Source organism: Musa acuminata, chromosome BXJ2-2 (assembly GCF_036884655.1).
Source record: "Musa acuminata AAA Group cultivar baxijiao chromosome BXJ2-2, Cavendish_Baxijiao_AAA, whole genome shotgun sequence".
Lineage (NCBI taxonomy): Eukaryota > Viridiplantae > Streptophyta > Magnoliopsida > Zingiberales > Musaceae > Musa > Musa acuminata.
Genome location: NC_088339.1, coordinates 31,436,612 through 31,448,792, shown reverse-complemented (window position 1 = coordinate 31,448,792; position 12,181 = coordinate 31,436,612). Strand labels below are relative to the sequence as shown.

Genomic DNA, 12,181 nt, shown 5'->3' with positions numbered 1-12,181 from the left:
ATGAATGACAAGTCATTTTACTATATATTTAAAAAGAATGCAAAAAATATTTATATGTTGATGATTTGGAAAATCATATGATTTTAATAGTTATGTATTTGTTATGTTATAAGTATTTATTAATTTATGTTATCTAATTCACATGAACATATTTGTTCAACATTATATGTGAAAAGGATTGAAAATTATGTGAATATTATTAGTTTCAAATGGTATATGATTATTAGTTAAACATGATTCTGAGTCTTGTCACAGGAATATAACATAATTTTAACCATTGTACTGCTATAATTTATGTTTATACATGTATAATTTAGTTTTATTTATGTTTATGAACCCTTAGCTATGCTTATGTCTATAATGTTTTATGCTTTGATATGTGATATTAATTATGTTAGGATCGGAGCGGCACTAAGACAGGGGGTAAATTAGTGCAGCGGATTAAAACTTGTAAATTTAAAAACGATTTCGTAAATGCGTAAAGATTTCAATTCGTCGATGACCCCGGAGAAAATAGCTAGAGTAAAGTGAGAAGATGAAAATCGAAAACTTGCTGCAATCTAAATAATAATTTTAGAAAAGTAAATACTCACACATTCAATGAACACATCAATTTAAAGTGGTTCGGTCAAAATGACCTACATCCACTTGCGAAGCCTTCTACAATAAGGCTCCCAACTTCCACTAGCAAATCACTTTGAAGGGGAAGGACAAATACTCCTCTTACAACCTTTTTACAAGTGGTTCACACTCTTACAAATTTTTCAAAGAGAAAAAGGGAGGTGAACACTTAAGCTATTGAAAACAAGACTTTTGCTAAAGCTTTTCTCAATTTCTAACTTCCCAAAGGTTATAATCTCAGCTGAGAATTGAGGGGTATTTATAGGCCTCGAAAGAATTCAAATTTGGACTCCAATTTTTGAATTCTCTTGGGTTTTCAAGGCTGGCGATGCCATCGCCTATCGGTGTCTGACACTGACAGTGTACTGGTGTACTGGCGGTGCCACCGCTGGACCTCTCGGGTGCTAGGCGGTGCCACCGCTCGGTTCTCGGGTTCTGGGCGGTGCCACCGCCTACACTATTTCAGTTCACTGGTTGGGCTCCAAACTTGGCCCAAACTAGTCCAAACTCGAGCCCAATTGACCCCTACTTGGGTTATAGGATTAACACCTGATCCTAACCCTAATTAACGTGCTAAATATGAATTTAAAGACATTTCCTAAGCTATTACAAAGTCCGCAAGTCAAGACTTCTTCCGACGAGCTTCCGACGGTCTTCCGATAAACTCTCGAAAACCATTCTGCGGACTCCCAACAAGCTCCTAGACTTCACGATTTGATCTTGGCAAGTTCCAACGAGCTTCTTCGGCAATCTCCGATCTTTCTCGGCGAGCTCCGCGAACTTCCAACAAACCTTCCGGCGAGCTTCCGAAAAACCCTTCGGCAAGCTCCCTACTCATTCTCGGCTAGTTCCGGCAGCATTCCCGACGAACCTTCGGACTTCCGTCGAACTCTCGAACTCGCAACGAATCCTTCGCGCTTGACTCCGACACTTTGTTTCGCTTTATGTCTTCGTCGTTATCGTAGTTAATCCTACACACATAAGCCAAAACTCTACTCCGATTTAGACAATTATTACAACGCGAATTGACATTCTGTTGCCCGACACGTCATTGGTTGGCGCTTCGTCCGATTCTTTAGCGCATCGTCCTCTCTTGCGGCTTATTGCCCAATCGACGGTTGACCTCCACAACCCCGATATCCTTGGCGCAATTCCGCTCTCCTTGGCCCGATGCCCAACATCCGAAGCCTTTTGCCGCCCAATATCTTGATGTGATCTCCTTCGGCACAACGTCAATTCCTCCTACGTCAACTGTCTAATCTTGATCGAGTAGACCTACATCACTCAAAATGTAGTTAAACATCTAAACACAATCAATTAGTTTCATCATCAAAATCCGAGATTCAACAAATTATACGTATGCTTTCATTATAAAAATATATTTAAATTTATCTTAATTTAAAAGGTATCATAAGAATTTTATGTTATTTGAAATGCTTGTATCTTATTCTGAAAAATATTCAATCATTTTATGCTTACAAGGCATGATTTTAAAATATATGTAAAATTTAATCTTTTCTAAATTATATGAGTATAAGAAAAAATTTGATATCTATGTATATTTTAAAATGCACAATGAATATATATATATATATATATATATATATATATATATATATTTACGATAAGTCTTAGACTAGCATATGAGTTTTAAAAATATTTTTTAAAAAAATATTTATATATTTTTAATATATATATATATAACACAATTTTTGTATCCTTAACAAATTAAATTAATCTTTCATCTTCTTTTATTTTATTTTATACATATGAATATTTTCAATAGGAACATATTCTTTCGATCTTTTTGGTATATGAAACTCTATAAACACTATCTTCTCTCCCCACAAAGATTACATAACGATCTCTATTATAATGATTAAATCCCTAGGAGCAAGATTAAATGTTCTGAGAAAAAATAATTAGGAAAGTTTCTCCCATCAAATTATTTATTAATTTTTTAATATAATTAGATATATTTTTTATTGATCGATAAATTTAATTAAATCTTTAATATATCTTATATAAATTAATTGGATCATAACGGAATTTTCTATCTTGACGAGTCGTTTAAACTCATGCTATCATAACTGGGAACGCCACCTCCGAAGAGATTGAGACCCTCCATCACCGGTCCGGTTTCGGTCAGCATCTCCGGTGGGTGTGGTTTCACTATTAGAACAATGTCATGACGTGGGCGGTGGACTTTTACATTCGTTATATCACATCTACTTTTAGACTAAGCTTCCATACTTCAGCTGGAATCAGAGACCAATGGACGCTGGAGAGGTTCACATGCCAAAACCAGCCACTTTCGTCCTTCCCCTGTTGGAGAGTACATCTGAGTGGAGTTTGTCCTGATGATGAATCGGAGGGACCGAGGCCAGAATTGATGCATCTGCTTTCAGGCGATCTTGTTGTTTGCCCACAAAGCCAAATGCTTCTGTTGTCAAGCTTTCGAGGTTTTGGAACTGGAGTTTCACCATCTCAATCACCTTGTGTGAAGCACGAGAACGAGAAAACATACAACTCGGTCAACGAAAACAGAGGAACAGGCGTGGACTCTGTTGATGTTGCGGAACAAGAGAGGCCATTCAAGCCATATACATGTTTACAATGCAATAAGAGCTGCTGCTCCAAAAAGCCTCGATCTTTCTTTCTTTGTATTCTCAATTGGACATGGTTTAGGATGCTGGATGTTCCGCTTCTTCTGCTTCGACGATTCCAGGTGTCCTACTCGGAAGCAGAATCTTACGTTGGGAGCTCATTGCCTTCCTTTCCATCTGCCACTGATGCCCTTGCTGTGATTCCCTGCAGCTGGACTCGACGAACTGGCACCGGTTGCAGCTAACTGTTCGTCCCCCGTGCTCATCCTCTGGACGCCCGCGATCGAAAGCCGTCCATGATGCGAAGCATCAATCGAGAATGATCGCCTAATTGATTGGATATCATCATCATCATCATCTCTGATCTCAACCACAGTGTGTCTCTCCTCCATCCCTCCCGAATCACAGTAAATTCGGGAAGGATGCTTCGCTGCATCACCACTACTTCCGCGCTCCATCTCCTCTTCCGCGCCGGCGACTGTCTCTGCTACAACCATGACCATTTCTTCCACCTGATGATGATCGTTCACTGGTTCCCGAGTGGCTGGCATCGTTGGATTCATAGAGACGATACTGGTTCGGCAGAGAGGGCAATTGGAGTGTGATCTCAACCATGTATCGATGCACTGCACATGAAACGCGTGGCTGCACTTGGGGAGCAACCGCAGGCTGTCATCCTCCCGGAATTCGCTGAGGCAAACGGAGCAATCGGTGCCCTGCACCGATACCTCGCCTTTCCGGTACTTGTGGACTGCGATCTTGCTGATCAATGCCTCATCAAGCCCGTTCGACTGGGAAGCATTCGAAGCTTCCTGGGCCTGAGATAGGCCGGCAGCATCATCGTCGAGCTCAACGTTGTCGTTGCCCCTGGGTTGGAATCGCCTTTGCAGCGAGTTGAAGGCGCCGCAGTGCTTAGAGACGATGGTGTAGTAGCAGATAAGAAGCAAGGCGGTAGCGAGAACGGTGATGATGGCGATCACGAAAGGGGAGAAGGTCACGCCGGAGCTACCATCGGAGAACTCTAACGTGGGAGGGGGAGGGAAGATGGTGTAGCACCACTGAGGGCAGTAGACGCTACAGAAGCCCATAGAGCAATCTCTCGTTGGCACATACGGAACCCAAGTCGGTTGGTTATCAGTGGCGGCCATGAACAACTCACAGAGCAGAGAGTATCTGGGCGAAGAGAGAGAGAGAGAGAGAGAGAGAGAGAGAGAAGAACTCTCCTTTGGTTGGAGGAATGGTGAAGGAATCAAATTCGATGGATCGGAAAGCAAGGTGGGGGACTGTTGTAGGCTCCTTTTGGACTTCTTCACTCTTTATCACCCAATTCCAATGGTTGGCTGACGATGGAGGAGATGTGGACGGTAAGAACACTTGCCGTCGAGGGGTTGGTGGCTACTGTGCTTGTATGTGGCATTCCATCAGATAAAATCCCTCTCCTTCTGTTCCATCAAGCCGAATCATCGAATGACATTTTTCAGATTTATAGAAGCCTCGAGCAAGTAAGAGCAGATCGAAAGTTTTCTCTACTCCCTACACGATCACATCTATTCTTGGCATACAAGGGAAGAGGACAGTGTGATGGCACACTACAAGCCGTCAAAGAAACGCCTTCTTCCTCAAGAAGAAAAAGGACTTTAGGATGTGATCTTCACACTTCAATGTTGCTTGATTAGTTCTCACTTCTGGTCTTAAGCAGTTCAGTGATAGCTCACCCCATCGTGCCTGTGAGGATCGGTACTTGTCATCAAGATGTCGTCTCTGGCTACTGTAGATTTTTATCGAGTGATTGGTGATCGACAGGATTACTGCTGTGTCCGTCGTATGCGAAATCCAATGGGATGAAACAAGACGCCGTCTTCTCTGGCGCACAAAGTAGCAGTGATGACTCCACTCCCCCCATGACCTTTTTGACGCAGTGAGTGACCACCATTTGTCAAGCCAGCAATTAAAGGTGGCGACGTACATTGCATTGGCTCATCCTTCGAGTTCGGACCTGATGCCAGTTTCTTCGAGGCAAGGATTAGACGTCTTTTACAGGTGAGTGTGATGGCAGTTTCTTGCATCTGTGATATGCTTCGACTACTTCATAATCTAGATAAAATGACAAGTATATAGAGATCGCCATGACCATATATATATATATATGTATAAAGCTATTAACTATATATGCACAAGAAGACCCTTCTCTGCAGCTTCGTTAACTGGAAGTCCCATGGACAGTTGCTAGGTCTTCCTACCACTAAGAAATAGTGGACGTTGGGAGACAAACGTCTTTCGAGTCAAAGTTAGGTAGTACGACGGGGATACTCATGTTGGAGTTCTTGGATATCCCTGAGCATATGGACCCCAAGTCAGTCATGGTAATTGGCCAATGCCTTTGGCCAACAACAAGCGAAACATAATCCCAAAACCTAGGGCAGGTGCACACTCACCTCACTGTGCGATGAAGACTTTGTGTCCTCCAACTCCATCTTCTTGTGTCAAGGCTTCATTGCTTGGAACCAAGACTGCTCTGTACTTGAAGCTGTAGCTAGCAATTCCCCACAATCTTGGGAGAATTATGTCTGTAAGCTCAAGCAGAGGACACAGAGAAGACATTTTTTGAGTGTGACAGGAACTTTCATGGTACTCTTTTTGCTGCTGGTAATAAATGAGCAGCTTTGTACTATTACAGAGTTCTCATCTAAGCAGCCATGCTAATTATGGAGCAACCAAACAAGTAGCTCGGTGACGAGAGAAGTTAATGCTACTACTGCAAGTGCTGCAAACACCAAGCAAGCAGAAGAGAAGCATTTTATTACTTGCACACTGCTATCTTTTATAGACAACACTTATCAGTAGCATTTCCTTTTTACAATTACCAAACCGACCTATATATCATCACAGAACCCTCTCTCTCTCTCTCTCTCTCTCTCTCTGACACACACACACACACACTCTCTCTCTCTCTCTCTCTCTCTGTTTCTCTAACCATCACAACCTACAATAACTTCACCACTGTACCTGTAGATGCATATCTAGTTTAACCTGCATTCTCCATATGCTAGTCTTTATATGTATGGATGTATTTGTATAGAAGCGTACGTATCATGCATGATGACTGAGGTGATTCCAAGATATAAGGAGAATAGATTAGTAATGACTGGGGTAGTAATAGAAGAGATGCCTGGCCTAAAGCTCCAAGATGAGGCTACCAAAGGGGGCCCTGTGGGGAATGCCCTTCCTCCTCTTGGCGCTCCGGTGATACTGCGGAGTGGAGGGGGCGAAACTGTTGGTCATGTTGCTATTGTCGCTCCCGCGGCTAGTGCACGACTCGTCCGAATCCGATGATGCAGCTGTGGCCATTGCTTTCTTCTCGCCCGATTTCTTGTTGCTGCCATCGTTGGCGGTGCCGGCTACCTGAAGGAAGCATTCCGACAAACAATTGTTTACAACAGTCCATGATCGAGTCGGATGAATAGATGGGGTGTGCTTGAGGAGGAGACCTTGCAGCCGAGGGAGCAGAAGCGAAAGGAGTCGAGGAGGCTACGCTCGCAGACCTCGCAGTTGTTTGTGACTCCCTTGCCGGGCCGCGGCTGAGGGCGCTCGTTCAGGAACACCACGCGAGCGCTGTTGATGATGTACGTCTGCACGCCGGTGATGTCCAGCATCTTCTGGACCTCCGACACTCGGATCACGTCGTGGTAGGACGACCGCCGTATCTGCACCACCAAACCACCATCAGCAGCAGCGATTGATTGAGAAAAGATAGCATTTTGGACGGAAGAAGCAGGGAACCACTTCGAACAGGTGCCATATCTATTGGCATGAAGGAACAGAGTAACCCCCATCCAGAATCCAATCCTTCAATTAGCCGCCATTCTGATGGCGGGAGAAGGAACACCGCAGGGGATTGCGACAGGACGATCCCAAGCAGCAGAGCATAGAGAAGAGACGGACCTGGATGGTGCGATGGTCGCGGTGATGGTGGGCGAGGCAGAGGGAGCAGAGGGCGCCGTTGGTGCAGTCGAGGCAGTACATGTTGCACTCGCTCTTGTGCGAGTCGGCGTGGACCGCGCATTGAACGAAGAACCTCGTCGACAAAAGCGGCCGCAGCCACGGCGGCCAGCGACAGTTCTCCTCCGGCACTCCACCGCCCTGTTCCAATACCAGTCCGTAATCCACACCACCAGCAATCACCACATCAGGAAATCAGATAAAAATGAATCTCATACTTCATCCAATCCAACCAGCATTAGTAGTATCAGAAAGAAGCTCAATTTAGAAGAAAGGAAGGATCTTTAGTTCACCATGACTCCTCTCTGAGGTAGGATTCCTGCTCGATCACCAACTGTTTCTTCAGGCAGTCCGGCTCTAAAGAGGTTTGCACGGGAGCAGGAAACAAGAGGAGAGAGGGCGAGACGATCTATGTAGACTTTGAGAGAGAGAGAGAGAGAGAGTTTGGGCGTGCTTATCCGCACCCTCGATTGCGTCTTAATCACATGCGACACTGTTTTCTTCTCTCACGCACCCATTACATCACATGGCATTTGTTTAGTGCTAATGCATCTCTCTTTAATCATCTTTCCTCGCTTTAGACCCAAATTATTTTGATATAACTAAGTAGGTGGCGGATACTTACCGCACCACCACAGGATTACAGTAATCATCGAGCACCGCCCCTGTAACGCTGCCCAATGTTTTGCTTGCTCTGTTTGCTAGCCACCTCACCCCATGGATACTATGAACCAAGCCTCATCTGAAGAGATCGATTGGTCGCTTCCGGCCAATTCCTCTTCGGTTTGCGCAATAGAATATGTAATGAAAATGAAGCCGATGCGGACATTAACAATATATCTGTGGATTTCCGAGTTGTGTTGCGGGAGTATCTAAGCCCAACTTAATCTCCACTCACAAAAGGACAATGTGGCTATGTCATCATTCCATCATCCACTGACTGCCACTTCCAGACGTGATCCTATCAGAACGAGAAGATAAGCTCGAGATAGAACATAAATTGGTGTATTAGTTCGACGAACGCATGATGTACCTGCGAATGATCCATATTAACGATGATAATCCAGTTGGTAGAATTTTCCATGACTGTTTCTGGAGAATCTCATTCTCCGGTGGTAGATGGCAGCATCCAGGAATTTTCTAGCGTGAGTGTGGGTTCCTGTCCACTTCATCGGGTAACCTCATCCCAAGGTTAAGGAACAGACTGTGGTTTAGGTGACAAGATTGACTACAAACACACACCCCAATGGGAAAATGATGTCATGGCGCACGAGAACGGAGAGCTGCAGCGGCAGGTTTGCCGGTTGGGTTGTTGGACACGTAGAAAGATCTGCGTCTTCTTTTGGCATTATCTTGTGACTTCTTCTCGAGGAAGGTGATGGAAATGGTGTGGCCAAAGTGGGTTGGAAGTCCCGATGGCCGTAGGGGTTGGAGAGCCGTTCTTTTCGGTGAGATGTGGTGGCTCTTTGCTTGGTCCTGATGCATGTTCTGTGAGCACAATTTGATCACGAAGAATTCTGGACCTTCATGCTTAATATACGGAAGAATAATGCTTATGAATGTTCTAAGATATTTCATCTAAAAAGATTTTACTAATAATGTTCTCTTAATTAGTTTGTATAAAAAAATATTATTTTATCATCAATTCGATAAAAATATGACCCTCCACCTCGAGCAAACGTCGTCCGTCACCTCCGATGATCGAGGACGACTGAAGAGGACGAAGAAGAAATATTTTTATCAAAATGATGAAAAAGAAATATCTAAAATCAATTTGGAGACACCATTTGGATAAAATCTAATAATAAAGATTTTTTTAAGATAAAATGTCCATAATTTTATGCTTAGGATCTTTGTCTTTTCTTTGTTGGGGGGTACTGTGACTGGTTGGGTTGGTATCAATGCCATAAGAAGGACCATCTGACATGTTCTATAGAACAAGGAAGCTTTGCAAGCACGCATGCACAAGAGACAAGGCTGAAGCTGCAGATGATCAAACCTGCTGATGCTGGGGATTACTTCGAACAATTCTTTTCTTTCAGATCGATAAGCCTTTCTTCTCATTTTTCGCATAGATATAGCCGTGAGACTATGAATGTTTCCATGTCATACACGACGCTCGCTCTTTCTTCGCCGCTAAGTCTCCTATGTGGAGCAATTTCTTTGGCAACAACGATGACGATGATCGCGACGATGACATACGAACGGCTGGGTCAACGGTCAGCGGTCAACGAAACTTGCGTCCCAAGCAAGAAATAGCGTGGGACTAAATCGCCGGGCGAACCAAAGGAAACAACTGACATCGGCGCCCGCCTCATTAGGATCGATGGACATGACGAAGAGGCCATTTCAACCCCGGAAGGGGCGTCGCTGACCGAGACGACGAGGCTGCAGAGGTCAAAAAAACAAATGCAGAAGAAACAGAGGTCCCAAACACAACGCTACTCCTACGTGCTCCGTGCCGCCGGCGACGCATGACCGAGGCAGCAGCGCCGGGTTCTCGTGAGAAGCTCACGCCAGTCATCGTCGTTGGGATGGGGGCGACCGCTCCTGCGGCGCGGGCCTACCGCCCTAGGTAGGGTGGCGGCTCCCGACCCCAGGAAATAATTTTCGGCGCGAGGAGTACAACAACAGCGGTTAGTACGAAAGCTAAGATGTTTGGAACTACGCACGTGTGGGGATTCCGATGAAACGTGAAATTTGTATCCTATTAGAGAGAGAATGAGGGGGGAGAGAAATCTTGGGGCCGATGAGTTATTGGATAGGGCAATTTCTCTAAACAAAAGTCTTACAATTTTTCTTTTTTACTTTTTTCACATGACAATTTTTATTTTTTAAAAGATTATATTATCTTTTAATCTTGTCCCGTCGATCGTCGCTTCCATCTCAGCGCTCTCGTTTGCTATGTTGAGACATCACTAAAGCTCTATCTTCATCTTATAATTGATCTCGATAAACTAGAAAAAAAGATAAAAGGGAAAAAAAATCGACCTTGGTGGGGCTTCCTCTTCCTCCGCTAGGTGGCTTTCACGTTCAAGAAGCATGTCTACTCCCTTGATTAAACAATACTAAGATACAAGAAATGAGTAAAAATGGGTTGCGGCATGCTTTCTTAGTCTGATCGACATGCAAGTGAGGGTAATAAGACTTTATGATGGGTTAGAGGTGGCAAATGTGGTCATGTAGGATAGAGATGAGAATCGATAGGGAGGTAAAGGCAATTTCATATGAAAATAAATCGAAAAGGAAATCTTCTGTTGAAAAAAATAAAAAAGAGAAAACGTGATTTTTTTATTGAAATTTGCCCAGTATTAAAAGACAAAAAGCACTTTAAAAAATGTACAAGAGGATGTCTTGAAGCGATGCCGGTGAGATCCCTCTTTTCTCGTCATCGCCAAAAACTATCAAATAAAGTCTAAAATTTTTGAGCGATTTCCTTATAAAAAACCTCTACTTTTCAATATTTTTCACGAAGTATTTTTTTTTATAAATGATCATTTTACCTTTGATCTCGTCGGATCTATCATCACATCCACCTTACATCGTCCCGTACCATCCTTACCATCCTCGCTTGGGACCCTTATGTAAGGAAGGAGGGAGAGCGAGGGCCGCTGCCACATCTATAGACTTACACCATCACCTCCTTACATTACCTCCCCTTTGCCTCACTGAACTCACTGCTTATAGCCCTCACATAAGGAAGGATAGGGCATAAGGGCTACCGCTACCTCATAGGACCCTATCAACCCTACTCTTGCACGTCTTGTCTGCAACCCTCATGCGAGGAAGAAGGGGGCATAAGAGTCATCGCATCCATGGACCCCCTTAGGCATACCCTTATGCACCTCATCTGCAACTCTCATGCAAGGAAGAAGGGGGCACGAGGGTTTTCATTGTCTCCACGGATCCCGCCACCCTCATACGTCTCACCTGTAACCCTCGCACAAGGAAGGAGGTGGCACAATGACCATTGTTGGTCCTCGTTAAACCCATCATTACCTCTGTGCCTCCTCCTCTCTCCCCTCTTGCAAGGGCTATGATACAAAATGGGCTACTGAGTGACAAATCCAAAATGAGAAGATAACGATACAAAGGTGAAGCTGACCATAGGTTTGGTGAAGATAAAGATAAAATGATATGAGAGGGATGCTTTATGAGAATTTTTTTAAATAAAAATACTCTATAAAAAAATTAAAAAAAATATATATATATTTTTTTTTGTTTGAGAATTCACCTGATTTCTTTTGTTCTTTTTCAATCTTGGGCATGTATAACAGGCTTTCCCGTGGAAAGCCATGAACTAAAGATTGTGTTGTCGACGACCGGAATAGCGGATTCAGCGGTATTGGAGCGATAGCGCTTACTTTGGCGTCTCCACTTTTCTCTTTGCAGTTTAGGAGCATAGATCAGCGAAACGAGCTCTCCATCACAGTCGAGGAGGTGCACGAACAGCACCTTTGTGGCACCAAAAGCTCGAATATTTTTTGCCTTTCCAACAAAGAGTGGGACCCACTGCTCACATCTTCTAGCGGCGAGAGTTTTCTTTCAGGAGTCGGAAGCAGATGTCAAGCCCACCGCGTTCCCCTGTCCCTCCACAGCCTCTCCCTCTCACCGCTTGGGGAGAACACCCAACCCAAAGGAGAGGAGAGGAGAGGAGAGGAGAGGAAAGGAGCTGGCTAAACTTGATGTAAGTTTATCTATCTCGAATGATGGAAATGAAGGACAGAAGTACCTTTTCGACAAAAGTTCCTGTTTCCTTTATCTAGCTCAAATGATGAAACAATACTGACACGATCAGCACTAGGCAATTTAGATCCAGAAAAGATGGTTAGTAATTCGAGGAAGCACACAGCACCTGAGTCACATTAACCAACACTAATCTAGCCGGAAATGCACAAAGAACATCATTTTACAGTCGCTAAAAAATGTGGCCCAACCCTAACCAAGCAGAGCAG

At 44.0% G+C, this 12,181-nt stretch overlaps 2 protein-coding genes across 3 annotated transcripts; both read right to left on the bottom strand.

Moving 5' to 3' along the window:
• Positions 1-3,161: 3,161 nt before the first annotated feature.
• Positions 3,162-5,870, bottom strand: LOC135606051 (E3 ubiquitin-protein ligase Os04g0590900-like). Its single transcript, XM_065096789.1, has 2 exons — positions 5,663-5,870; positions 3,162-5,561 (listed from the first exon to the last, which is right to left on the bottom strand). Exon 2 carries the CDS (start codon positions 4,373-4,375, stop codon positions 3,386-3,388), a length of 990 nt encoding a protein of 329 aa, XP_064952861.1. The 5' UTR covers positions 4,376-5,561; positions 5,663-5,870; the 3' UTR covers positions 3,162-3,385.
• A 137-nt stretch (positions 5,871-6,007) lies between these two features.
• On the bottom strand, positions 6,008-7,677 carry LOC103975227 (protein RGF1 INDUCIBLE TRANSCRIPTION FACTOR 1). Of its 2 annotated transcripts, none has more exons than XM_009390134.3 (4): positions 7,520-7,677; positions 7,170-7,367; positions 6,716-6,931; positions 6,008-6,629 (listed from the first exon to the last, which is right to left on the bottom strand). In XM_009390134.3, exons 1-4 carry the CDS (start codon positions 7,520-7,522, stop codon positions 6,402-6,404), a joined length of 645 nt encoding a protein of 214 aa, XP_009388409.2. In that variant the 5' UTR covers positions 7,523-7,677; the 3' UTR covers positions 6,008-6,401. The 2 variants fall into 2 exon arrangements, with proteins under 2 accessions (XP_009388409.2, XP_018678199.2); XM_018822654.2 differs by having other exon boundaries at positions 7,445-7,652.
• Positions 7,678-12,181: the final 4,504 nt, after the last annotated feature.

Bases quoted from the DNA above. Each gene is read 5' to 3' on its own strand.
- LOC135606051 (XM_065096789.1), bottom strand. From the start codon at position 4,375: ATGGCCGCCACTGATAACCAACCGACTTGGGTTCCGTATGTGCCAACG.
- LOC103975227 (XM_018822654.2), bottom strand. From the start codon at position 7,465: ATGCTGGTTGGATTGGATGAA. The intron at 7,368-7,444 runs GTATGAGATTCA...GTATTGGAACAG, and splicing joins TGCTGGTTGGATTGGATGAA to GGCGGTGGAGTGCCGGAGGA. The intron at 6,630-6,715 runs GTCTCCTCCTCA...TGCTTCCTTCAG, and splicing joins TCTGCTCCCTCGGCTGCAAG to GTAGCCGGCACCGCCAACGA.